The sequence below is a fragment of the Apiospora kogelbergensis genome, assembly GCF_038363985.1.
Source record: "Apiospora kogelbergensis strain CBS 113332 chromosome Unknown utg000003l_segment0_segment0, whole genome shotgun sequence".
In the NCBI taxonomy this organism is placed as follows: Eukaryota; Fungi; Ascomycota; class Sordariomycetes; order Amphisphaeriales; family Apiosporaceae; genus Apiospora; species Apiospora kogelbergensis.
The window spans coordinates 62943-88988 of record NW_027117420.1 but is presented as its reverse complement, the minus strand read 5'-3'; the positions used below and the strand labels follow the sequence as shown (position 1 = coordinate 88988).

Genomic DNA, 26046 nt, shown 5'->3' with positions numbered 1-26046 from the left:
GGACATGCGGCTGGGTCCGGACATTCATGATGGCGACTGAGAGCGAACAGCCTTACTCCCATCGTTATGTCCTGATTGGCTTGGGAACGGCAGCCCCGTTGGCGTTAGACGAAGACTGCGTCTGGGACGCCCAGGTGGCCGGCAGCTCATCGGCTTCCATTGCAAGTCACATAAATATAAGAACACGGCCGTCCAACTACTGGGGTCTCGACATCACCATCTAGCCCCATCATCAACGCTTACGTTCCGACTCACTTCCCCCAAGACGCATACACACGCAAAGTTTACCATATCTACACGGACAGAATGCCCCAACTAACAGCCAAGGAAATCGGCCCCATCGGCTACGGCATGATGGGCCTCTCCATGAAGCCCGACCAAGCCTTCGAGGCGCTGGACGCGGCCCTCGAGCAGGGCTGCAACTTCTGGAACGGGGGCGAGTTCTACGGGCCGCCCGACAACAACTCCCTGGTGCTCCTGGAAAAGTACCTGGCCGCGCGCCCCGCGGGGACCGCCGACCAGATCGTGCTGTCGGTGAAGGGGTGCTTCTCGCACGCCACCATGTCGGCCGACGGCAGCCCCGAGGGGGTCCGCCGCAGCATCGACGGCTGCCTGGCCCAGCTCCAGGGCCGCAAGACCAGGATCGACATCTTCCAGTGCGCCCGCCGCGACCCCAACGTCCCGCTCGAGGTGACGCTGGGCGTCATCGAGAACGAGTACGTCAAGACGGGTAAGGTCGGCGGCATCGGCCTGAGCGAGGTGCGCGCAGAGACCATCCACGAGGCCGTCAAGGTGGCGACCATCGCCGCGGTCGAGGTGGAGCTGTCACTGTGAGTTCAAAGGCAGCTGCTTGTGAAATGGCGTGGCCAACTAATGACCGCTCAGGTGGTGCACGGATATCCTCACCAACGGCGTGGCGGCGGCATGCGCGCAATACGGCATCCCCATTGTGGCGTACTCGCCCGTTGGCCGCGGGCTGCTGACGGGCCAATACCAGTCGTGGGAGGACGTGGAGAAGGCGGCGGCGACGAACCCGCTGGTGAGCATGTCGCCGCGGTTCAACAAGGACAACTTCGCGACCAACCTGGAGCTGGTGCAGAGCGTCAAAGCCATGGCCGACGCCAGAGGGTGCACTCCGGCGCAGCTGGCCATCAACTGGACGCGCGCCCTGCCTCGCTTCTCGGCCTCGCTGAAGCAGAAGCTGCCGGCGGGGTCTGTCGTCGTGCCCATTCCCGGCGCGTCGTCGCCTGGTCGCGTTGCCGAGAACGCCAGGCTGGTCGAGCTGTCGGAGGGGGAAATGAAGCAGATTGACGACATCCTCGACAGATTTACCCCAGCCGGCGCCAGGTACCCGAGCTCGGTTCCTACCAACACTTAAGACGAAGCAGAACAAGAAGCGGCCAGCGCCGTTGGCGGATGGGAGATAGCGGTGCACGGATTTGGCGCAGGTGTAAGAATATAGCGTACGCAGGTAATAAATAGCGGCAGCCCAACTTTACAATAATATTGACGCAAGCAATCGTCATGCTCAACTGCTGCAGCCGCCGAGCATAACAATCATGGGTGGTAATGAGACTGTCAACGAGGTTCCCTTTTCCTCGTCGCCTTCGGCTGTCGGTTCCTCGGCCACCAGAAGCAGGGGTGCCTCTTAGCTGCCTTTAGCTTCCCTTAGCTGCCTTAGTGGCCAGTAGCTGCCCAGAGGGCTGAGCTGAAGAGAAAGTTCAAGAAGATGAGATGGCAGACGTGAAGCTGCTACCTGCTGCGTACATGTGTATATATCGCATCTTCAATTGACGAGGGCCGTCTATCCTCAAGCCGTCTGTTCCTTCCGTGGGCCAAGGCCGGCCCAAGCCACGCTGACGGCTGAGTAAGACATCCATCCTGCTCTGGTCGGCCCACGATGGTCCGCCCTCGTGCTCGTGATCCAAGTTTAGCAACACACCCCGGCATGGCGGCACCGTCGGATCTCTAGAAGGCCTTTTTAAGGGTTTGTGCTCCAGTTGGGGGTCCAGAACTGGAGAAATGGCACGACCCTGGACCGTTGTTCCGCCGGGGCTTGGGGGGCTTTGGGCCTTTTGGGGCTTTTACGAAGCTTGGCGTAGGCTGCGAAATTGCACAGCTGAAGGTCCTAGTTCGAGCGCCAACTGCTGCCCATCTTTGCATGCAGTCATGATGGCCGCATCCATACAGAATGCAGAATGCAGAATGCAGAAGCCCTTCTGTGTTGTTGTCTGCATGGCATTTGCATGTGTACAGTACATATTGGCCGACACCCCTCCCCCTCGCCAGCTGACTCGACTTATGACGGATCTATTTCCTTTTGCTCTCGTCGGCTTCTTTACTTAGTCGGCACACCTCCCTCCCCCGTCGTCTGCCCTCTCTTTCCCAACGAACCCCTCCATCCACTCTGTCGCCCGCCCACTTTTGCTGTCAGGAATTCACCCGCCGAGATGCAGGAGACCATGTCCGCCGCGGCAGCAAACAACATGCCTCTGTACACCACGAGCGAGAAGATCCTCATCGCCACCTCGAGCTTCAGCCTCACCGTTTCCATCGTCACCGAGCTACTTCTCTTCTACATATTACACAAGGGCACTATAAAGGTATGCTCGCCGCTGGCGAGTTGCTCCAAGAGAAAACAGTCCGCCATGCTAACCAGCCTCCCTCGGCACAGACCAAATTGCGGTTGCGCTCGCTGCTCCTGGCCGTGCTGTCGGCCAACTGCCTGCTGTCCTTCTCCGCCTTCGTCTTCGTCGCGCTCGTGAACCACCTGCCCATCGCCGACCGCGTGCCCGACCTCGCCGGCGTCAAGTGGAACCTGGCCCTCGAGCTGCCCGCGAACCTGCGCCACGCCCTCGGTGCGGAGCGGGACCATTGGTCCGTGTCGCTCGTCGCGTCGCAGTGGTTGTGTCTGCTGGTCTTCCTGCTCTCCGCCATCCTGTTCACCTCGGCCTGGTTCGATCTCAAGACCGAGAGGCTCGACGACGACGAAGCGCCGGCTGCCCATCTCGGCCAGAAGGAGAATTTCGGGGAGAAAGGCGCCATCTACATTTGATTGTTTGCCACGATATTTGCTATTTATTAAAGATACCCAGTTCCAAGCCGTACAGCTATGGCCACAATATATGAATTATCAATTTCATCCTCACCGCCCCCATTCTCGTGCCTTCCATACGTGTCTTGCCAGTTGGCCGAGACATTGTCCCACCCACCCTGCTGGTCGAACCCAGCTGTTTCACTCGGAAAACAAAGAGGATTTCGAGCGCAGTATTTCCCCAGATCGAGCACATAATTCGAGTATCAACTGTCAGTATGTAACAATGACTGCAGTTGGTCTGTTTTGCACTGCTCAAGCTTTCAATGGCCCGTCCCCAGTTAGGCGAGTGTTCTTACAACATGTGTTTTGCTTTTCAATCTCGAAGGCGTGCCATAAGAATGGTATTCGTAGGTTACGTTGACTGTGGTATATCTCAAAACATGTTTCCCTTATCAGATGCCTAGCATCACTACTCGCTCTGTACAAATCCCAGTAGCCCCCCACCTGACATCCCCTGCTTGATCCTTCGCTATCTCACCTATAGTTTCCTACGCAAAATAAGGCTTAGTCAAAAATATCCGAGATGAATCGCTCATTGCGCATCCGCATCTTGAAATCTTCCACGTCCGCCTCCGTCACCTCCTCGCCCCGCGCGCGCCGGCGGTCCATGACGATCTGCGACGCCGCCTGCCCGACCCCCTTCGCCATGTGGGAGCCGCCGCAGACGTAGATGCGCGCGCCCTGGTCCCACATCTCGAGGACGTCGGCCCGGTCGCGCAGAAGGCGGTCCTGGACGTAGCGACAGCCGTTCCCCTCTTTGGAGTCGACGTCGCGACTGAAAGCGTAGCGCACGTCGACGGCACCAAGCTTCTGCCATTCGTCGAGCTCCTCGCCGTAGAGACGATCGGCGCCCGCGGTCCGACACCCGACGAACAGCAAAGCGGGGGCCAGCTTGTTGTGGCCCCGTTCACGGATCAACACCGCGCGCTCCTGGATAAAGGCGCGGAAGGGCGCGATGCCCGACCCGGCGCAGATCATGACGATGGGCGTACCTTCCGGGTCCGCGGGCAGGCGGAAGTAGCGGTTGGTCGAGCGAACCGCGACGAGGGCCTTGTCCCCGGCTTCAGGCTGCGGAGGTACGTGCCCGCAACTCCGACGAAGCGACTGGTGTCAGTCGACCACGAGGGCTCATCGATGACGCTGTACGTCAGGGCGCAGGTGGTGGGGCTCGCCAGGGGGATGAGGAGATGGAGTAGTATCGTGGCCGTAGGGGCGGCAGGAGGGCGAGGTACTCCGGGAAGGGCATGGTGGATGTTGGGTATTGCTCAAGCAGGTCTAATATGGTCGTGCGCGGACCGGCGAGCTTCTCTTTGAAAGCCACCTCGTCTGCGGCCAGGGACAATATCTGCGCTTTGTCCGCCGCATCTTGTGTCGATGCCGCAATGAGCTCCAAGTCCTGCGTAAATATGTGTCAGCATGAAGTCAACCCGTTTCTGTTGTTATGGCAATTGGAAATAGACACTCTGCTGGTGACCTCTGCCACATGTCTGGCTGATTTGGATACACACCTTTCGCGTTACTGGTTGGCCAATCTCAACATAGCCTCGCAGAAGATCAAAAATCGAGACGGATTTCCCCGTAGGCAGTGTCGTCGATCCGCTCTTGTTGATGGTGATGATGCCGTCCCAAGGCAATCCAAATCGTTTGACTACCCTTCGTACTGTGTCTTCGGGGTTCAGGGGCAAAACCGTCAGGTCTGGATTTGGACCAAGCTAATTAGTCGATGTCCGAATACAAGTCGTAAGAGATGTATCATTTGGGAGCACTTACAGTCACCGCTTGAATAGGACACACCCTCAGGCAACTCGATTTCAATCTGTCGCTTCTCCGAAGTTCCCTCACTGGTCAACGCCTTGGCGCTGGTAACGGTCGCCCACTGCACGTTTTGCTGGAGATGCGCGGCACGATCCGCCTTGGAGACGTCCATCTCAATGGTAGGCTTCACGGGTGCGTTGTCTTTTTAGCATCAGACGATATATGAGTCCACAGCTTGTCGGCAGTCCACGCGTCCCAGTCGGCAAAGATATCGCCCATTTTGGCGTCAGTCGCGCCCTTTTGGGTGAGCCTCTCACCACCGGCCTTGGCCAGCAGCTCGTCGATGAGGGTCGGGATGCGTTGGTACGTCGCCGTCCAGTCGCTGTTGCCGCAGCCGAAGACGGCGTACTTGACGCCAGTGAGGGTGGCGGCTCCGAGATGCTCCAGCCAAGCGACGAAGCTAGCGGCGTTGTCCGGAGGCAAACCTTCGTAGGATGCCGAGATGATGACGACGGGAGAGTCTGTGGGCAGCCTGTCGATTCCCGAGTCAAGATCATTGACAGCAGCTCTGATCCCCTGCTGAGAAGCCTGCGAAGCCAACTTCTGCGCTAGCGCCTGGCAAGTTCCAGTGTTGGAACCATACAGAATGGTCATGCCAATTGGATCATTCGCATCCGCGGCATTGGCTTCTGATTCCTGTCGGATATCGTCGGGTACGTCAACCGTTTGAAGTCGGTGCTGGAGACCCGTGGGGGTAATCCCGGAACGCAGGGACACTTTGATGCTGAAGTCCTTGGGCTTGATAGTCAGACTCTGGACGATCTTCATCTCATAGTTCGGGTCGGCCAGTTCGACATTGAAGTTCTGGAGTATCATGGCAATCGCCAGGAGCGCCTCTTGCCATGCGAAAGCTCGACCGATGCAGGAACGGACGCCGGTTCCGAAGGGCTTCCATGCGTTCTTGGGGAGCTTCTCGAATTTGCCGTCCAGCATTCGTTCCGGGTTGAACTCGTTGGCATCATCGCCCCAGACCTTGGGGTCCGTGTGGATCTTCATGAGGTTGCAGATGATGCTCTGCCCGCGCGGGATCTGGTACCTTCCTCCGCCGATCAATACAAAGTCCTCCTTGTTCTCGGGCCGGACCGCCCTCTGAAATGCAGGCGCGGTAGGGTTGAGGCGCAGAGTCTCCTTCATCACGGCATCGATATACTTCAGGTCCTTCAAGTGCTTGGCCTCAATCTTGTCCTTCCCAATCACCCGGTCGACCTCCTGTTGTGCGGCGAAGAAAGTAGAAGGATTCTTCAGCATTAGAAGGAAAGCGAAACTCAACAAGCCAGATGTAGTTTCATGGCCTAGAGAGGGGACGTCAGATTCTCATTTTCCAAATCGGTTCGCGTCATAGTCATAGTACGGCAAATGGTAGGGCTCGCCAAGTGACTTACCAGCAATCAGAAAGGTCTGCATGTTGACGGCGATCAATCGGTCACGCATCGTCTCGCCGGTTTTCGGGTCTTTCCCATACAGCATGGCGTTCATCAAGTCCTTCTTCTCTGTGGGGTTTTGGCGCCGATGATCGACAACCTCTTGGCATATCCGGAACTGAAGCTCACTATCCTGCTTCAACTGCTCCTTGTATGAAGGCAACATCGACCTCAACATGCCGCCCAGCTGGGAGCTGTTGCTCCGTTCTGTGAGGAGGTTGTTCATCGACTTGACGAACGGATGCATGTCCTATTTCCGCCACAATTGTTCGTTAGTTGGCCTTGGCGGCGAAAAGTCGTCGACTAGTCAGTCGAGATTGCTATATAACTGCTTACCTCTTGGTAGAAGGAGTTGAAGCGGTAATCCATGGCACAGAGAGCGATGGTGTCCAGAGTGAGCCTCGAGAAGTCTTCGGGGGCGAGGATGCGATGATTGGATCCCTGCCTTGCCCATTTGAGCACCATCTGGCTGGCAATGTCGTGCATTTCCGGGAACATGTTCTCGATGGCCAGCGGGCCGAAGGCGGGCAGGAGAATGCGATGCGCCTGGGCCCAATCGGGGCTCCTTTCATCTATGGCCCCGAACAGGCCCTCGGCGCCCCTGGCCTCGGGGCTGAAAGAGCCTTCGACCAGCGGGCCAGACACCAGCTTGTAGAAGCGGGTCTCGTCGCACAGCTCGTCAAAGAGCTCCAAGCTGCCGACGACTACCTTTTCGGCGCCCATGACTTTGAATTTGACGATGGGCCCGTAGACGTCGAGGAGACGGCCGATGGCAAAGAAGGGCACCTCATCCTGCAGGTCGAGGATGTTGCCCACGAAGGGGAGCCCTGGCGGCGCGGGTATTGGCTCCGTCATTGCGTGGGAGAGATCAATCGCGAGGGGTATGCGACCAATGGCTAGAGAAGAGGAGACGACTCGAAAGACTTCAAGACAGCGATCAAATGAAAAGCACAGTTTTGGCTCGAAAGGAAAGGGGGTTGAGTGAATAGCCAAGGGAAATGTAGTCTCTCGCTACGGTGTGGGTTGGTGGGACCCTTAAGTATACACGTGTGTCGTCTCAACGCATCCTCTTCTTCAGGTGGGAGATGCCAGATGCCAGATGCCGTGGAAACGACAAGTCCCCGGCGGAGTCTTGAGGTGGAATCACGGCGTGGCATAGGCGCCGATGGAGCGGAGCCAGCCATGTTGTCCAAGGTGGCGGGCTGGCGATGTTGCGCTATCGTATAGAATCCTTCCAGCCTCGAATTGCGTCACTGGCCAGGTGTTTTCAGCTCCAAAGCGGTCGCGATGTTTGGGCTTTTGACAGGTCATTTGCTCCTCATTTGCTCCTTCCTCCCTCCCCTCCCTCGGGTTCGGGTTCGTTCCTGCCGTCAGCACTACTGCTAATGCTAAAATGGGCTTGGCATTTATGCTGAATCTGAATCGCGTCGCTCGTCGTTTGCGGGTCTGGAGTCGAAGTCAATTCTTTGCTCGGAATGGCTGTGCATCAGCAATCGGGCTTTATATACATCTGAGCATATGCCTCGGTATTCGGTCCCTATCGTCTCTTCAGTGGCTCATTTGCCGGGTGCATAAATGACCCCGATCTCAATCCCCCACTTGGACTCCCATTCAGGCAATATGAGAAGCCCAATTGTAAACCTTCCGATTTCTCGGCGCGGGAATGGGGGAAGGGGGTCCGTCCGAAAATAACTTGAAGCTACGAGTAATATATATAGACCATGTCGTATTCAGGTACATATCAAATCCGTAGGACCACTCTCTACTTTAAGAGAAATTGGAGTCATGGGGCCCTACACCGTCCAGCAAGAAGCCGGCCGCATCTTTCACGACATCCTCCTGCAAGACGCCCGCCTCGGCCTACCTCCGGAGGTCCACGCCGCCGCATCCCACACTTCATTTGTCACAGGCACGACCATCGCGCGGCCCTTCATCCCCGTACCGACCAAAGTGACCGAATGCAGCGCGGCGCTCTGGGCGCTGCTAGCCACCTACGCCAACACCATCACCGCCCAGCGGTTCGGTGATGATGGCCACCATCCGGTCCGCGACTACCAGAAGGTCGTGGTGGACAGCGACGCCGCCACGGCGTTTACGTTTTCGTTCTTGTTGTTGAAGTTGGGCGGGAAACCCGCCGCCACGGACCCGGACATCGTGTCCGCGCGCATTCGCCCCCGCGACACCACGCAGCAGTTCCAGCCCTGGCGCCGGCTGTGCACCAACGTCTACCAGTGTGGCGACGGCCGCTGGTTCCACTCGCACGGCGGGCTGGACGCGAGCCCGAGCCTGCGCATGTTGGGGCTGCCCACGCACCAGCCTGAACTGGTGGACGAGATGAAGATCATCTCGCAGTATGCGGACCACTTTCGTGCAAACGTTGACGACGCCGCGTGGCTCGACACCGAGTGCAACGAGCACTGGCGCCAGGCCGGGACTTTGTGTCTCACGACGCAGGAGTACCGTGAGAGCGCGCAGGGGCGCGCCGTGGGAGACGACCCCTTGTACCTGGTCGAGGAGTCCGATCTGGACATCCTGTCTACGCCCATTCCGTGGCCGTCACCGCAAACATCGCTCAACTCACAAACGAGGATGCGACCGCTTGAGGGCATCAAGCTGCTCGACCTGACGCGAGCCATTGCCGGCCCGACCATCGCACGCCTAGCCGCTCTGTTCGGCGCTACCGTGGTCCGCATCTCCAACAAACCGCTTCCGGAGCTGACCACCCTGCTCTTCGAAAGCAATCTAGGCAAGCGCGACGTCGACCTGAACCTCAAGACGGAAACCGGCCGCGAGGCCCTGCGGTGTCTCCTCGAGGACGCCGACGTGATCCTCGACGGATACCGCCCGGGGGTGCTGGAGCGGCTCGGCTTCGGCCCCGCGTACGTCCAGGGGCTCGCGCGCCGACGCGGTAAGGGCATCGTCTACGCGCGCGAGAACTGTTATGGGTGGAAGGGGCCGCTGGCGCACCGGAGCGGGTGGCAGATGATCAGCGATGCCGTCACGGGCTTGGCGTGGGAGTTTGGCGAGTTCATGGGTGTTGAAGGGGAACCTATCGGTAACAGCCCGGGCCTTTCCTTCACCCCATCAAGCTGTTCGAGGACCTTGTTTCTTGGCCCGTCATGAGAGAGCTGACCAAAGAAACGTCCAGTGCCACCCCTGCCCAACTCCGACTACCAGACCGGCATCGTCGGCTGTCTAGCCATCATGAACGCACTGGACCGCCGCGCCAAAAAGGGCGGTAACTACCTCGTCTCGGTGTCGCTGAACCAGTACAACAGCTTCCTGATCTCGCTCGGGTTCCACGACGCCGTGGTCCGGGACGAGCTGCGGAAGATGTGGGACCACAGCTTCCGGCCGCGGCATTACGACGATATGCATCGCATGTTGGCCATAGTTAGTTCCTCTTTGCCCCTTGCTCTGGCGCCGCCCCGCCTCCGCTATTCATTCCGTGCCGTAAGTATGTGTCAGGGTGCCCACTAATTGTACTCCCAGCTCAACCGAGAACTTCCCAAGAAGGCGCCGTCCCTGTTCGACCCCAAGCACATGATGTCCATCAAGGCCGAGCTCGGTGTCGAGGACGAGGTCATGGACTTCCTAGGACCACCCGTCTCCTTTGACGTAACTCGTCTTGGTTACGATGTCGGAAGCTGCGGGAAAGGCAGTCATAAGCCCGAGTGGCCCATGCAAGGGGAATGAGGAAGAACATTGTGACACTAGTATGAGCATGACTAGTTACCGGTATCAGGATCGACTATAGCTACAAGCCTATCCTACATACGCCATCAACTTAGTAGTATACACCTGTCGCAAGCCAACTGCCTATCAGGAAATCAAGCAGTGTCTGAATTTCATGATAAACACCAGATTTCATACTTGTGAGCCGAAATGATAGTTGGATTAGCCATTAAGACTGACTACGGAACCGGGGGTTTGATCATCACCCGATTCTCATCGTCATCGAAGCCTGCCCACATATGATCCTCACCACCGCCGTCTCCTTCTTCGCTATCAGTTATATCAGAGCCAAAGTCGTCTTGGTCGCCCATACTGACATCCCCGGAAGGCTGAAAGACGGGAGCCCTCCCGTTGGGTATGGCCGATGCGTACTGTGGATAGGACGACGAAGGCATAGTCTGGTGGCTGTACTTAGGAGTTGCAGGCAGTAATGACGGCCGGGGAAAGCTATGAGTATGTGCTTGTGGTTGTTGATGTTGCTGTGGTCTTTGCTGTGGTGGTGGCGGCGGCGGCGCTGGTTGAATCGCAGAAGGATTGGCGGTCTTCCTCGGCCTCTCGGCATCGACTGTCGCCAGAGCGGCCTGCCACTGGAGCAACTCAGCCTTCATCTTCCGCCGCGACTGCTGGTTCCAGACCCGCGCCATCTGCACCTTTTCCGCAAAAGATTTGACAGACCCGCTTTCCGCCGAAGGCTTTCCAAGGGCAGGCAACGTCTGAGTAGCACTACCACCTCCATAGGAATGATGCACGACTTGCGAGTCATACGACGGCCTAGAGTCTGCCCGCGGCGCCCGCGACGGCTGGTTCTTCTGTGGTTTTGGCTTTCTGACCTTGCAGCCATTCCGGGGAGCTCTGCCAACCTGACTCCTGACCCTCTCCTCATGAGTGATGGGATCATTGGTGCATCGCTATAAAAAGAGAGGAAATAAAAGGTCAGTCAAGAATTCTCCATCTAGGTTCAGGCCAGGGGGGGGTAACACACACGATGTTGGTTTTGATAGCAGCAATTGGCGCAGGCGTGCTTGATGGTGCTGATGGCCAGGACCTCCGGGGGGCCACAATGCATCTCGCAAACGGGCCGTTCTGGAGGCGGCAGTTGCGACATGGATTAGGGTTGACCTGACCACATATGAAGATCATCATGGCCGAGAAGTCGTGGGGGGTCCTCGGGACGAAACCGCCGTTTTGGCGATTGGGATTCCACTCGATCTGCCGGATGGTCTTTTGGTCGGCAAGCATGGAGGCCAGAGGATGCGCGAACCGGCGCGTGCTGCTGAACTCGGCCGGAAGGGTCTGGATGGCCGTCTCCCAAGCCGAGATGTCGCTTCCGATAAGGGGAGGAGGCTGGCCATCTAAGAAGTCGCCCTCCTCTTCCTCATCCTCCTCCTCCTCATCGTCAACGTCATCGTCCGGGCCTTGAGCTGCCGAGCTGGGTGTCCGGCTCTGGGACATGGCTGGGGCGGTGGCCGAACCATTGGTCTGGTGAGCCGGAATACGGTGGATGGGCGCGTCCAACGCTGTGGATAAGGCCCGTTGGGATGACAGACGGTCAGCCGCCGCCGCATCTGCCAAAGCGTTGAAGTTCTTGATGTCCGGGAAGTCTTCCATACGCGCCTCGGTCTCAGCCTCAATCAATCAATCCAATTAGGCCCAACAGCAGGTTTCACTCGGAACCAAAATATCCTCCACGGGTCGGTCCAATGTCGTAAATTGACAGGTGCGGGCATGGGCAGTCATTTGCTGTCACCAATCCACTCGTAGCCTGTAGTGCAGTGGCGTTGATCTGACTGTTGACTGTTCGGGGGGATGATGAAAATCGGGGGTTCCTGCAACAGCGCCGGTAGAATCTCGGCAATAAATTACAGCGCCCCCCTCCAGCGGGTTCAGGTGGTCTTCCTTCTTGAATTACAGTTCTGACAGCACGCAGCACTGCACATTCCTGCATATGCATTGTTGATCTTGATGCAGCGTCGATCTAGCAGCACTGCTGGTGTCAGTTGATGGACAACATGTATTGGCTAATAACCCAGACACACCCTCAGCCCCCGAGGGAAGAGACCATGATCTCTTTTGCTTTTTCTTGTATTTCAGCTGGCAGGCATGCATCAAACCCCCCTCCCATCCTGACATAAAAGCAAGATGGGGGGACGCAATCCGCTGCCCGCTGCTGTCCACCAGTCTCTCCTGTCTTCATTCATTCCAGCGTCCCCAGAGGCTGATCCCAAAAATGTCCGCCTTTCTCCGTCCGGCGGTTCTTGGGCCCGCCGTGTTCATCGTCATAAGCTATATTCTCTACCAGACCCTACGCCCATCCAAAACCAAGTTGCCCAATTTGCCCATCGTTGGTGCCAAGCCGGGCGAGTGGCTTCCGCTGCAACGAGCCAGATGGCGAAATGCATTCAATATGAACACCGCAGTCCATGAGGCCTACTGCCAATATAAGGATCGATACTGCATCTTCCCGGTTGCCGGCGGATACGACTTCGTTCTTCTTCCCCGAAAACAATTGCAGTGGCTCCTCGACCAGCCCGACTCCAGTGTCAGCCTCCACGACCTAAATTTGGATTTTCTCCAAGCCCAGCATACCCTGGCCGATGTAAAGCTTGCCACCAATCCTGTTCACCATGATCTCGTCAAGGGGGTCTTGACCCGGGAGACTGGTAACCTGGTTCCGGATCTGTTCGACGAGATCCAACACAGCGTTGATGAAGTATACGGTTCAGAGCCTGGCGTGACCAAAGAGATCACAGTCTATAGCACCATCCAACACATTGTCGGCCAAGTAACAAACAGGGTCTTCGTCGGTCTTCCATTATGCCGGAACACAGAGCTTCTGAAGAACGGCGTCGCGTTCGCCACGGAAATCTCCGTCGCCGCGAATCTGCTTAAGTTTGTGTGGGAGCCACTCCGGCCCTTGGTTGCACTGGTAGTCATGGTGCCAAACCGCATCCACACCAACCGTTTCATCAGCATTCTTCGTCCAGAGGTCGAGCGCCGCGTTGCGGACTACAACGCCCGCCAAGCCGATCCGGAGACGAAAGCGGCGGACAAGGTACCCAACGATTTCCTCCAGTGGCAAATCCACCAAGCCAAAGCCTCCGGTGATCCGTACATGTACGACATATATACACTGGCGTCGCGCGTCTTGATTTTGAACTTTGCTTCCATTCATACGTCTTCGTTTGCCATGGCCAATGCTCTCTTTGACCTGGCTGCGACGGACCCTGTCCACATCGAGGAGCTCCGCCACGAGATCAAAACCGTCCTCGCGGAGCACGGCGGCGCCTGGAATAAGCGCGCGATCCAGAAAATGATCAAGTTGGACAGCACCATGCGCGAGTCTCAGCGGATAAACTCCTTGGTCGTCATGGCGACTGGCCGCTTAGTCGTCGACCCCAAGGGCATTACAACACCCACAGGCGTACACCTCCCTCGAGGGACCGTTGTCGGTGGGCACGGCCGCGCTGTTCTTCACGACGGGGATATCTATCCGGAACCTGGGACTTTCCGACCATTCCGCTTCGCAGAGAAGCGAAATCAGCAAGGAGATGCCGGTGCCCATGAGAAAGGAGGGTCTGCCACTTATGTAGAGCGAGCGCGGCAGGCCTGGGCCACGACGAGCCCTGATTTCGTCGCCTTCGGTCACGGAAGACATGCCTGCCCAGGCCGGTTCTTCGCGTCTACCGAGTTAAAGCTCCTGCTTGCTTACACTGTGTTGCACTACGACTTCGTGCGCCTGGAGCAGAGACCCAATAACTCGTGGTTCTCCGCGACCCTGGTCCCCCAATGAAGGAGACCATCAAGCTAACGAGAAGGGCGGATTTTCAATGATTATGTATGGAGCACTGGCGAAAACCATCCAAGGCCGCTGCATCCAGGTTAGAACACACGATCGAAACGATGACATGGCAAAAACACCTACAACATGAAGTATAGCGATTGCGAAGATTAATACAACCGTAAACGTCAACACGCCACTACGACTTTTAGATAATCCAACCTAAATAAAAATACGAATCCAAAGACCAGGGGCGCCTCTAGAACTCAATATTGTTAGAATAGCTACTAGTTTAATGTGCAGGTTCAGATATTACATTTGCTCTATGACTTGATTAATGTAATTATAAGAAGCACGGATGACGAAAAGCCTCATGCCACCACCACATACTCATCCTTTCCAGGTCAAATTCTATTGCCCGTAGAAACCACTTAATTTGCCAATATCGAAGTTATGGAATCGAGGGAGGCTTCCAAAGAACAACCCAAGAAAGCGATTGTATCAGAAGTAGGCAATATCAACCGTAAGAGGCATCAGGCCGTGTTATAGAACGTAGGCAGCCATGACAATTTCTCGCAACTGAATTATTTGCTATGAGCTATAACAAATAGTGATCTGATCTCTCGTCCGATCGTGCGAGTCAGTCGTAGTATAGTTTCAACAGACATTGCTCTTTGAAACCCCTTCACAGATGGCAAAGCTCTCCGAGGTACGACAGATGTGGCCTCTCTGCAGGAGACTCTCTTTGGCTGCTCAGCATGGATTTCCACCTTTGTCTAGGCTTTTTGGTCATTTGTATGTTTCAAAACAAGGACATTTGTTTCGATACGGACTGTATGCAACTAAGGTAGGGACGGATCCGTTTGGTGGCGGGCGCCGTTTCAATACTAAAGGGGTAAAAGGCTTGTTCGCACGGGTCCCCAGCATCACATGCTATAGTAGTGTAACCCGAGTTCCGAGAGGCAAGGATTATACCATTATTGATTTACAAGCATATCATACATAACATTCCCGAGAGAAGAAAGGGGGCTGGAAATGGAAAGTACTTTCTACATTACTCACCGCTTCCCCTGCGGCCACAGCGTCATCTACGAGCACCCGGCGGTTGTCCTCCGGAAGATGACGCGGGCCGGCCTGGTGCCCCGGGATCAAGAGTTTTCCCAGATCACGGTTCATCTTGGCACCAGCGACAGCTGCACTAGGTGTCCCACAAAGCCCACAACGACAACATCACACATACCAGACCATATCACAAAACAAAGAAAGGGCCTTGAGCAGAGGACTGCGACGCAATCGCTTCTTAAACACACATTCTGCTGCGATCACAACATGCGGAGACCCATGCACGAGTCCGTCCTGGCGAAGCTACGGAACCACCAGGTGGTTCCCCCAGGCCACGGTTCAGGGGAAGAAGGCGGCATCATTTTGGAAGTGGAGAGTTCCTACTGCGAGGCGTGCCAAGAGGCCAAGATGCGTGAGGTGCACGAGTCTCTAGACTCTCTAAAGCAGGACCTTGGCCTGAATTTCAAAGCCGCCGATGACCATGCTGGAAACGACGAGCAGCTGCCACGGCGACGCAGGGAGGACGAGCTTCGGGACGTGTTCCTACAGCTCGAGGGGGCGCAGCTGACAGCGGAGCTGGCGCCGCGGCATTTCCGGGGGTCGCTGCGGGTCTTCGCCGGTATTTGCGTCGAGGCAGTCACGCCGCCGGAACGGCTGTGGGCATGGGTACAGACACTCACGTCGAACGACTATCTGGCTGCCGACGTGCAGAAGGCGATCGAGGAGAGACTGGCGAAGAAATAGTGGGAAGGCAATGCGAGAGCAAAGACCATCAGACCAATATAATGAGTTGGTCACTACGAGTATGTGTGTATTAGATAAACTCAGCTGTGCAAATACGAAACATAGGGAAGTTCCAGTAGTCACAAGGAACAGAAATCATTTAAGCCAAGAAAGGGAATTAATCCTCAAAATCGTAGTATATTCAGATTATTGTGTCATCCTCCTCTAGATCGTCACCCAAAGCAATAATGCGCCGCTCTATATGCAAACGTCGTTCTTGTTGTCGTTAATGGTATGCGTAAAAGGCCAGACCGGTCAGTTTAGTGCCGAGTCTGTTGTTTACTGCTGCTGGTACAGGCAGCCGACGGGCTCCGAGAGGGTCTGGACGCGGGCAGCGACGGCAACGCAGTCGGAGTTGCCGCCGGGGTTGGAGGTGCCGGCGAGCCAGATCTTGTAGGCGCCGTCGACGTAGCCGGGGCAGGACTGGAAGTCGGCACCGTCAAACTTCAGGTGGCCGTCCTCGATGGAGAAGCCGGCGCGCTCGGCGTTGCGGGGGGTGGGCTCAACGCCGGTGGTGTAGCCGACGATGCCCTGGCCCATGCCGGAGCGGTCGACGTAGACCTGCTGGACGGGGTTGCCGGTGGAGTAGAGGAAGAGCTCGCTCTTGTCGTTGAGGTGGAAGGTGGCGAACTCCTCCTTGGCGCCCTTGTCGCAAGAGGCATTCTGGGCCGGGCCCAGGTTGAAGATGCCGCGGCTCGAGGCGCTCCAGCCAGCGTACTGGACGGGAGAGCCCGAGTGGATGGAGAGGACGCCGAAGGTCTGGCCGATGGGGGTCTGAGCCGAGACAGTGGCGGCCGAGGCGGCGGTGAGGGCGATGTTCTTGAACTGCATTTTGGTGGTTGGGGGGTTTGGGGTTGGGTTGATTAGGTGAGGTTGATTAATTAAATAAGCTGGTTGTAGTTGGGTGAGAACGAATGTGTTGATTGTTGAGGTGGTGAGGAAAAAAAGAAAAGCAGCAACTACGGAAGGATTCGAGATGGTTATATACTCGGGATGCGAGGCATCGAGGGGCAGGGGGCTTCTTTCTGGAAGGGGGCGCAGGCAGGCCATCATCACGGGCTTCACCGGCAATTGAGCGGCCCCTTAGCCCCTTGCCCCCTATGGAATATTCTTGGATTCCAGAGTGGATGAAGTCATCGGCTGCCATCTGAACTGCACTGCCCGACCCCACAATCCCGTATTCACTAGTCGAGAGTTCTGAAGTCACGGCAGCTAGCCAAGACACTAGGCCGCAAGCGTCCGTGGGTGCCGAAAGCCTGCTAAGATTGGCAGTTTATGCGCTGGGACAGCACCGATCACCCGGCGAAACGTCCGTGGATCGCACGATTCAAGGCTGGCTGTCGTGTGTGTCGTGTCGACTGTCAACTGTTGTTGTTCTCTGTAGCAAGGCCACCACCGGCTGTCGCCAATCCCGCCCTCTTCCGCCAAGCCTCGCTCGATGCAACTGCACGATCCACCACTCCACCACTCCACCGCTGGCATGCCACAACCTCGTATTTTTCCCGGTTACAACAACAGAACTACCAGCACTAGCCAGCGATGCTACCAGCGATTCAAACACGGCTCGCCGAAGGGGCTTGGGGGCGGAAAGCGGGTTCTCGCCAGCTCAACCAACATCCACTTGTCTTGGGAACCTTGGTATCGGCTTCATGCAGCGTCGAGCCCGAATGTCTGTCGTATCCATCTTCGTCATGCAACACCAACAACACCTCGGCATCCCACCCCTTTCTCCCGCAGCAAGTCAACACTCGGGAGTCCCGCGGACCGCGGCAGCCCATCACACCGTCTGCTCACTGTATCATGTTTGAAAGAAATCGAAATCCGCGACTTTATTCACTACAAGTACATACATTCAGCTCCGGACCCAATTGCCTTTCCACCTGTGTCCTAGGTTGTCTCGCAGCCAATCCGAGACGCCCTGTACCATCTGCGACGGGTCTGGACTCCTTAGGGGTTCGGGTACGTTGTCGAAGGAATCGGGGAACTTCAGCAAAGCTGCGACGTGTTTTTCTAGTTAGCAACCACTCCCCCCAGCCTGCAGTCTGCCTCTGAATAGACTTACTCGTAATGTCGTACACCCGATCGCTGTCAGCGTCGGCCACCCACGCACCCTGGGGGTCGTTGTGGTCGTTGTGCATCCGCAGTTCCGCCAATGTAACGGCCGTATTGGTCGGAGCCTCGGCGCCTTTCTTGCCCACCGCTTGGTTGACGTGGTCGAGGTAGAGCTGCGAGAGCGCTTCTACTTCTGCCGTCGTGCTGTCCGGGCTGTCGGTGAGGACCGACGTCATGTCCCGTCCGGCGTAAGACGGCGGCCGGCCGGCGAGCGGGAACAGGAAATCGTGCATGGCGAATCGGTCCATGGGGATCGCCGACGACGGCATCCACTCGTCCACGACGGAGCCCACCCGCCGAATCAGGTGCTCGACGGGCCCGGCGTCGAGCGCATCAAACCCGCCAGGATGCGCCTGCAGGAAGGCTTGCGTCGCGTCGCGGCCCGCCACACTCGCAATCACCGTCTGTGGGCAAGGGTGATGTTGTTTGTAGACTACCGCGTGGTGATTGATTACCCAGGTTAGCATATCGAGTCAGATGTCCAAAGCACGAGAAAGATCTAGGGGCAAGTAATACCCGTTATGTCATACACAACTCTGTCAATGGCAACATAGATGCCATCGTCGACGTTGTCGTGGTGGCGAAGCTCCGCCCACGTCAGCAGCGAGGGGGCGTCAGTGTTGAGTGCCGTGATGGGTTGGCGATCCTGAGGCCGAAGCACGGCACACAACCACGTTGTCATCCTTTCGCAGACTTGGTCCGTCACTTGGCTGTCGTCCATCCATCCAGGTCGGAGCGGGTCGTTGCTTAAGACGGCGGCTTTTTCCTCGTCGGTAGCGCCGTCCAGGAAGCCTGTGATGGAGCGATTCAGTACAGGTTCGAACCACTTCCTCCGCCTCCCCACGGGGCGGCCAAAACCTACCGGTTACGTCGAACACAATGTCCCTGTATATCTTGTAGAGCGGTGTAGATAACGACCCGTCAAACTCCAGGACTTCGCTTTCCGTAAGCATACTCACCAGCCGTCCAACGTACCTGGCCCCCTCATTTCTAAGTGTGCGACGGAACGCCCCTACATTGCCGCTAGGGTCGAGAGCGTCGGCTTTCAGCGTCCACCCATTCCGCGACCGGGAGAGCATCGCTTGTAGCGTCGCCGGATCTGCTAGCCCTACAGGGTTCCATATTTCCCAGAAGCCCTCTGTGCCGCCCAAAAGGATCCAGTTGTTGTCCGCGACGACGCCGGCCGGGTAATACTTGGGGGCTATTGTCGGCCATTGCTCCCTCACTTGGAAGCCGGGGTCCTGGGCAGATGTCCGTCGAACGTCATGGGGCGTCGGTATCTCTATGAGTGAGATCTTGCCGGCTGTCAAGTCAGCGGGTGTGGCTTGCAGCACATGCCAGGCAGCGTCGCGGCTGTAGGGAGGGATGTCGAAGTTGAACTCGGCCCAGTCATCCCGGGGGTTCATGCCGGGCTTCTCGCGCTGCCGGAGAAGATCTCGGTACGTGTCCATGAGCGCATTCGTCCACTCCCTTGGTGCCCTGCTGGCGGCCTTGCCCGGCCCTGTGAGAAACCCTCCCGGCGTTCCGAATAGCCCATTTTTTACTTCCACCAGATAGTCCATCGGACCTATCGGAGGTGTACCCCTGATATCGGGCATCTCGATGGCCTGGGATGCCTGCGTTACGACCCGTTCCATACCTGTCCTGACCGACTTCCCGTTTTCCATCCTGTAATATGATCTGGAAGTGCGAAGGCGCTCGCCCTTACCGACGGTTTTGCAGGGAAGCGACGCTGCCATGAGATAGCACAGCTTCAAGTAGACCTCGCCGGTCAAGGCCAGATGCGCGCCGATGTTCTTTTCCGGTTCGTCATACGTCATCACGACCAAGATCATATTTATTGCCACGCGTAGTATGGAAACGCACTTTGCAAAATCTCGTCGTGCGTGATAGGCGCGAAAGCCCTGGATGTGCCTCCGCATAAGGGTCCAGCCCCAGACACTTCTGTCCCAAGGGCCAGCCTCGGCTTCATGCCAGGGACGTATCTCTTTCATGGCCCGCCTTCGGTTTCTCAACTCTTCACGGACACGCGTCACCGGCGCTCGCAGTTCGTCTGCCGCGTGTGCGCGCTCCGACTCGATCACGTCATACCATCTGATCTCCTCCAAGCGTTGCTCCCTCGTGGCGTAGCAAACGGCGGGCGGCTTGAGAGCATTGCGGCCCTTCTTCCCTACCACGTCATCCCAGTACTGGTCTGTGAACTGCAGAGCAGCGAAGAAGGCAGGCGCATGCCAAGCAAGCTCGGTGCCCCCCAGCGCGTCGAGATACGATGTGTCCTTTTGGTCTAGTGCATCTCTATCCGCCTGACCGTAGTTTCTGAACGCGTCGAACATTTCTTCGTCGCTGACAGCCGCCACAGCAAACTTCCACCGAGTAGCCTCGCCCGGTACCGCCGCCCTAAGCCACGCCCGTCCATTCATCTCTGTCCCTCCCAGCAAGTGTCGTTCAAGAGACATGCCTGCCTCGGCCAGCCTGTCGTCTCGTATATACTAGGATGACAAATTCTATTAGCTGACCAACAAACGCATTGACTGGCACGCTGCATGTCCCCATTCTTACTGGTTCGGGCCTTCTCCCACGGACTCGCGGCCATTTCTCGTAAAGACGGTGAGCGACGGCCGCATGCTGAAGTGTGCATCAGTACCGTCTAAATCGGAAGAAGGGGACTCGGGTTATACCGTTAACTCATGCATCAGCTGCGATGGATCCAAGTGCGTCAGCTTTCCACTTCCACCCCTGGGGTGCGGCAGGGACAGTTGCTTACAGTAATTACTGCGTGGTACCTGGCAAGGCTAGCCTCTGCGGGCGTAAGCTCAGGTGGTGCGCCTTGGCATAAATCGCGGAACTGGTCGACCATTGCCATTGTAATAGGGGTCAGGACATAGCCCGCGTCGCCGGCCCTGGCAGGATCGGACACAAATATGCATATGCCCGCGGGGCTGGTCCGGAGGACTTCATGGTCCCACTCGTCCATGAAGGAAAGCTGGGTGAATCGGTGCAAATATTCGAGCCTCTGTCGGGCTTGGACTTGGTACTCCGTGGCGTTAGGTATTTGAGAGATTGGCCGAGGTCGTAGGGCGCATCTGTCAGGTTCCTCCTCGTGTGGTTCGATCACAGTGCCGTCCAGCCGAACAAAGTCACCGAACAGCACAGTATCCAGCCTGCAACACTACAACGTCAGAAAGAGTGTGCGCCCGTCTGACTGCCGAGGCAAGCAATGCTTCTACTTACCAAGGGTCTCTTTCCTGGATGAGTATATCGAACACTCGGTAGATCCACTCCATCAGGATTCTCACCTCAGCCCAGATTCTGGGGTTCGCGACGGTCCATTCGCGAATGTGTTCCCTCGTCTCGTTGGGACGAGGCCGCACCTCTGGAGCGAGCCATCTATCTTCTTGCAAGAAGTTGAACCACCTTGACTCGTCGATTCTGAAAACCCCGTCTTGAAACTTTCGAAAGTTGGCTGCGTGGTCGTACCTGGCCGAATGCCCGCCGTGGAAGGGCAGGCCGCCCATATTCTCACTACAGCCCTCCGCGTCAGCGTAGCCAGGCTAGGGGTTGCAATAAGACCCGAGTGCTTACTTCAGTGCTCCAAGCTCCCACGATTTCAGACCCAAGAAGCTGGTTTCCTGGAATCCCTCGCTGATGAATAGCTTATCCAAATCGGTGCCCTCTGGTAGGGGCGTAAGTCCGGTGGGTATGGGTTTATCATTGTAGTTCAGTGCATCGAACGTTGGATAGAGCGGTGCGAGCCCAGAGTGGTGGCGACCATCGCCGAAATTGAATGAGTCGTCTAGAAGCCCAAATCTCTCTGCCCAGGGAGACAGAGGTTTACCTCTGAAAATAGTACCGCCTTGGCTTCCACCCGTGGATGCTCCCGTGGATGCTCCCGTGGATGCTCCTGTGGATGCTCCTGTGGATGCTCCCGTGGGTGCTTGCGTGGGTGCTCCCCTTGGTGCTCCTCTTCGTGCTTCCCTAGGCGCTCCCCCACGTGATCCCCTGGGTGCTCCTCCACGCGCTCCTCCACGCGCTCCTCCACGCGCTCCCCGATGGGCTCCCCTGCTACTTGGCGCAGCGGCCATAACACAAGGCTTCGGGGAAGGACAAGGAATAACTTCTCGTCTGTTTACTCAGAAAGGACGACGATAGACCGTCGATTAGTTTGTTGGCTCTGATTTAGTTCCAGACCCAATGGGTGGTGGGTGCATTGGAATCGTCTGTCTCATAGGCTCTAGGTTTGTTGAACACTCGAAGGAAAGACGCAGCACCCTCCAGGTGGCGGGTATTATTGGCTCTTTGAGGTTGTTCCCCGAAGGCATTGTTTGGCTGGAATGGAACTACTACCTTTGTTGCGAGCAGAACCCCCTTGAAGTAAATAAGGTGGTAGACTAGCCTTTAGAATCATACAACAAAGGAAATTCGATAAGCGAGCGGGCCAGATTTGACGGAAACGATTAAAGAATACAATACAAGGCCGCAGTAAGCTTGCCCCGATGAAGAAGCCACATGCAGTTCTATAGAGTGGAAACGTCTGAGGGCTTTCAGAGTCTCGTTCTATTCACATGTCTAAACTGCTATGGCCCAGATGCTGCTCTCATCCGACTGATATTCCAACCCCCATGCCAACCTAGCCAGCCCGATTCCCGAGGTCCTCGGGCGAAGCAAATGAGAATGGCCGCTCCGATGAACGCGACTGGGTAGATAATCGCAGGTTAGTCATATAGTCTCAGCTGCGATGTGAACCAATGCCACAGTCATGAAGCGGGAGGGGAATCACTTACTGTTGCAACCGCCACTCCATACCCACCCACCCTGTGCATACAGACGGTTGCCCACGGCAGTGCCCGTCAATCTAGGAGTCCCTTAGATTAGCAATGGACCAGAAATAAACAAAGTGCAGAGGTTTCACAAGTCCGTGGACACGCCTCGTCTCCCTCTTGTTCGAGGAAACGTAAAATACGTACTGGCCGGCGAAACAAAACACCATGTAAGCCGTGTTGACCCGGTTCCGCGCCTTGGGGTCCAGATTGTAGACGTTGGACCGGTTGGCCGTGTGCGCAAAGTTGGCGCCCGTGTCCATGGTGATGGCCTGGACGATGGGGCCGGCGAGGGTGAATTTGCCAATGAAGGTGCCAACGACGATGCCCACGAACTCGAACGACAGACCAAGAACGACCGAAAACAAAGGGACAAACCGGTCCGTGATCAGACGCGACCACAACGGGCCCAGGGCAATGACAGCGATACCGATAAAGGCAAAAAGGCCGATCTCGAGCGAGGAAAAGGAGTAGGGCGGCGAAGCGAGGAGGAAGGTCAGGGTCGTCCAGAACGAGGTGAAGGCGGCGCTCAGCAGGAAGCCGCTCAGACACGCCTGTAACAGCAACGGCTCCGTCACTACCATCTTGACAATGTCCGTGAGCAGGCGAAAGTACCGCAACTCGGAATCCTTAGCCGGGTAGTCGGGCAGAAAGAAGAACAGCAGCATGAGCACCGTGTACTGGGCGCCGAAGGCGAGCCAGTAGATGTTGCGCCACGAGGTGTAATTGGCGACGATGCCGGACAGGACACGGGCTATGAGAAGTCCCATGGCCAGCCCGGACACTACCACAGATAACGAGGCCGCCCGTTTCTCCGGTGGCGCCAAGTCACCGACAAGGGGCAGCATGATCTGGGGCGTCACGGTGCTGACAAACGTTTTAGTGTGGTTCTGATTGGGAATGAACCCCTGACTTACCCGACACCACAGACAAACGAAAGCGCTATGAAAACGTCGAAGCTTGTGGTGAGGCATAGGCCGAGCCACTGCGAGAGTCAGGTATAGTCCAAGCAAACCATAGAGGATGAAGGGGAAGACGACCCGGCATACTTACTACTGTGGCAGTGATGCATACAAGCAGCAGCACGAACGGTCGTCTCGGGACCTTGTCGCCCAAGGGGCAAACAAATAGTAAGCCTACTGCGTAGCCGGCTTGACTCAAGGTGGCGACCAAAGATGAGCGCTCATAGCTCACATGAAACTCGTCGGCAATGAGGTTCAGAATGGGCTGTGGGTAGTAGAGGTTTGCAACCGTGAACGTCCCGGCCTTTTGTTCCAAGCCTGTCAGCTACTCGACGCTGTATATACAGATGGTTTGACGAAAAGGGGAGGGATATCACTGACGAAGCCAAGAAGAATATTGGTCGCCAGCGTAAACTGCGGTGGGTGCCTGGGGTCGTAGCGACATCTTTGGGGCTTGCAGTAATCGAGAAGCGTCCAGATAGTAGTCCGTTTGCTGACGCCGTCGTCGTTGCTGCCGATTTGCGTTTGCGGCGTGTGCGGGCTTTGAGGTTGGCTCGTGACAGTTCCCTTCGACTGCTCGTTGTGAGAAGCCGCGGAATCTCCAACAACACCATGAACCTGGATTGGCTCCTCTGCACAGGATCCCCTTTCTTGACTCATATTGAATTGTAAGAATGAGAAAACACGATGTAGTCGATTTGTGGACGAAGTGCCTCTTGGACTCGACCCCCGTTGCAACGTCACCACTTGATCCTCTTCGGGAAGCGCGCAATTGAGGTCCGATCCTGTCGCGGATGTCCGATCGGCACAGCTGGATGGACCGAATGGGGAACACGCAGGTAAATCGGCAAAGTATCCTACGGACTCGGGACATGTTTCTTCCTCCTCTCTCAGAACTGCCTACCTCGTCACACCGTCTTCTATTCTCCGATGAACTCGGGGTTGCTGATGGCGCGTTCGTGATTGGCGCTCGCCCCTGCCCCGCCTCGTTGGCCGGAGTCCGGACATCGGCGGAATCGGGATCGTTGTCATTGTTTCACCATAACCTACTTTACGACTATCCTCGCCCTGCAGTGTGCCCAACTCGTATCTTACATGCGCATGTTTGATACGTACGTGTTGTGCCCGTTTTGCTCCTATCTCGGAGACTGACCGGCAACGCCGCAACGACAGCAGCAAAGCATAAAGGAACTCTTGGTCTTTTTCTGGCCGCTCGTTCATAACGTGCTGCTTATAGCTTAATTATTCGAGCCGTAATGCATCTCTTCCGTCCCAGGTACTCGTTCTTAACTATATCGTAAACAGTATACCTAAGGTTCTCTCCACAACACGGTGTCGTAATCTTGCAGGTTCTTTCTTGATATTGGCCATGGAGGGCTATCATTTCATTAGTCCACCGTCGACGGGGTGAATTACCGCAGTGTGAAACTTGGTTTCGTCACTGAGAAAGAAGGCAATCGACGCAGCGACCTCTTCGGGCTCGCCAGTCCTGGAGATCAGCAGGTTGGGCAGGACTTGCCCCTCCGGGTAGAAACCCTCCTCTGCTAGTCGATCATTCATTGCAGTTCGAATAGGAGCGCTGCAAGAAACGATCGTTCCCATTGTCAGTAAATTCCAGCTCCCAATACGTATAGTGCCTGACGGGGAGATGGTTGCAGTGAACCGGGCAGACGCACGGGCAAATGGCATTGACTCTGATCTTCCGTGCCGAGCCTTCGTGTGCCGCCGCTTTGGTGAGGCCTACAACGCCGTGCTTCGATGCGACGTAGGCGGGCATGTTGGGGGCACCCCTGAGACCGGCGGTGCTCGACTTTTGTCGTGCAATGGGTTGCATTCGTTAGTTAGCAGGCCAGCGAGACACGGGCTAGTAACAGCAAGAGAGAAAGCGCGTTACGGCGAGCCAGCTTACGATGTTGACAATACTGCCTTCATCCACGATGTGCTGCAACTCGTACTTTAGACAGGTGAAGCAGCCCGTGAGGTTCACGTTGATAACCTGGTTCCAGTCGTCCAGTTCAACCTCGGTGATTGACGCGAATCTTCTGGGGAGCACACCTGGTAAGTAAAGCATCAGTTCAAAGAATTCCGCGTGCTTCACTAATGAAATTTCCATGAGTTGAACGCTTGGTGCAGACGAATAATTACCGGCGTTATTCACGCAACCATCTAGCCTCCCAAACTTCTCTACCGTAGCCTCGATCCAGGCCTTGACGGTCTCGGGGTCGCAGACGTCGACATTCATCTGCATGCTCTGCAAGCCAGGTAAACCATCGCTGCCAACTTCGCCAGATACCACCGCGCTGCCTTTCTCAAATGTCAGATCTGCAAGAGACAGCGTGGCCCCTCGAGCGGCAAGGTATTGGGCAGTTGCCTTTCCAATACCCTGGGCGGCACCAGTGATACAGATCACCTTTCCTTGGAGTGGCCTCGGATTCGCCATAGGGAGAAGCCGGTTGGAAATGGG

At 56.5% G+C, this 26046-nt stretch overlaps 11 protein-coding genes across 11 annotated transcripts; 5 read left to right on the top strand and 6 right to left on the bottom strand.

Annotated features, from left to right (window-relative positions):
* Positions 1-306: 306 nt before the first annotated feature.
* On the top strand, positions 307-1378 carry PG998_004695 (aldo/keto reductase; the record flags this gene model as incomplete). Its single annotated transcript, XM_066871513.1, has 2 exons — positions 307-830; positions 886-1378. The coding sequence occupies 2 exons, from the start codon at positions 307-309 to the stop codon at positions 1376-1378; spliced, it is 1017 nt and encodes a 338-aa protein (XP_066731610.1).
* A 1072-nt stretch (positions 1379-2450) lies between these two features.
* Positions 2451-3055, top strand: PG998_004694 (uncharacterized protein; the record flags this gene model as incomplete). The annotated part of the gene is made up of 2 exons (XM_066871512.1): positions 2451-2603; positions 2675-3055. The coding sequence occupies 2 exons, from the start codon at positions 2451-2453 to the stop codon at positions 3053-3055; spliced, it is 534 nt and encodes a 177-aa protein (XP_066731609.1).
* A 546-nt stretch (positions 3056-3601) lies between these two features.
* Positions 3602-7188, bottom strand: PG998_004693 (uncharacterized protein; the record flags this gene model as incomplete). The annotated part of the gene is made up of 7 exons (XM_066871511.1): positions 3602-4187; positions 4330-4493; positions 4606-4793; positions 4868-5053; positions 5170-6204; positions 6295-6583; positions 6670-7188. 7 exons carry the CDS (start codon positions 7186-7188, stop codon positions 3602-3604), a joined length of 2967 nt encoding a protein of 988 aa, XP_066731608.1.
* Positions 7189-8118: 930 nt separating this feature from the next.
* PG998_004692 (caib baif family enzyme) lies at positions 8119-10029 on the top strand (the record flags this gene model as incomplete). Its single annotated transcript, XM_066871510.1, has 3 exons — positions 8119-9424; positions 9482-9726; positions 9826-10029. 3 exons carry the CDS (start codon positions 8119-8121, stop codon positions 10027-10029), a joined length of 1755 nt encoding a protein of 584 aa, XP_066731607.1.
* A 218-nt stretch (positions 10030-10247) lies between these two features.
* Positions 10248-11676, bottom strand: PG998_004691 (uncharacterized protein; the record flags this gene model as incomplete). Its single annotated transcript, XM_066871509.1, has 2 exons — positions 10248-10976; positions 11053-11676. 2 exons carry the CDS (start codon positions 11674-11676, stop codon positions 10248-10250), a joined length of 1353 nt encoding a protein of 450 aa, XP_066731606.1.
* Positions 11677-12295: 619 nt separating this feature from the next.
* On the top strand, positions 12296-13858 carry PG998_004690 (uncharacterized protein; the record flags this gene model as incomplete). Its single annotated transcript, XM_066871508.1, has 1 exon — positions 12296-13858. One exon carries the CDS (start codon positions 12296-12298, stop codon positions 13856-13858), a length of 1563 nt encoding a protein of 520 aa, XP_066731605.1.
* Positions 13859-14881: 1023 nt separating this feature from the next.
* Positions 14882-15652, top strand: PG998_004689 (uncharacterized protein; the record flags this gene model as incomplete). Its single annotated transcript, XM_066871507.1, has 1 exon — positions 14882-15652. One exon carries the CDS (start codon positions 14882-14884, stop codon positions 15650-15652), a length of 771 nt encoding a protein of 256 aa, XP_066731604.1.
* Positions 15653-15970: 318 nt separating this feature from the next.
* On the bottom strand, positions 15971-16522 carry PG998_004688 (uncharacterized protein; the record flags this gene model as incomplete). Its single annotated transcript, XM_066871506.1, has 1 exon — positions 15971-16522. The coding sequence occupies one exon, from the start codon at positions 16520-16522 to the stop codon at positions 15971-15973; it is 552 nt and encodes a 183-aa protein (XP_066731603.1).
* A 1021-nt stretch (positions 16523-17543) lies between these two features.
* PG998_004687 (uncharacterized protein) lies at positions 17544-21318 on the bottom strand (the record flags this gene model as incomplete). The annotated part of the gene is made up of 7 exons (XM_066871505.1): positions 17544-17686; positions 17754-18207; positions 18339-18595; positions 18666-20292; positions 20363-20428; positions 20568-20972; positions 21100-21318. 7 exons carry the CDS (start codon positions 21316-21318, stop codon positions 17544-17546), a joined length of 3171 nt encoding a protein of 1056 aa, XP_066731602.1.
* Positions 21319-22377: 1059 nt separating this feature from the next.
* On the bottom strand, positions 22378-24242 carry PG998_004686 (major facilitator superfamily transporter; the record flags this gene model as incomplete). Its single annotated transcript, XM_066871504.1, has 6 exons — positions 22378-22496; positions 22585-22655; positions 22768-23487; positions 23538-23605; positions 23674-23886; positions 23964-24242. The coding sequence occupies 6 exons, from the start codon at positions 24240-24242 to the stop codon at positions 22378-22380; spliced, it is 1470 nt and encodes a 489-aa protein (XP_066731601.1).
* A 720-nt stretch (positions 24243-24962) lies between these two features.
* PG998_004685 (uncharacterized protein) lies at positions 24963-26022 on the bottom strand (the record flags this gene model as incomplete). The annotated part of the gene is made up of 4 exons (XM_066871503.1): positions 24963-25161; positions 25259-25392; positions 25492-25637; positions 25728-26022. The coding sequence occupies 4 exons, from the start codon at positions 26020-26022 to the stop codon at positions 24963-24965; spliced, it is 774 nt and encodes a 257-aa protein (XP_066731600.1).
* Positions 26023-26046: the final 24 nt, after the last annotated feature.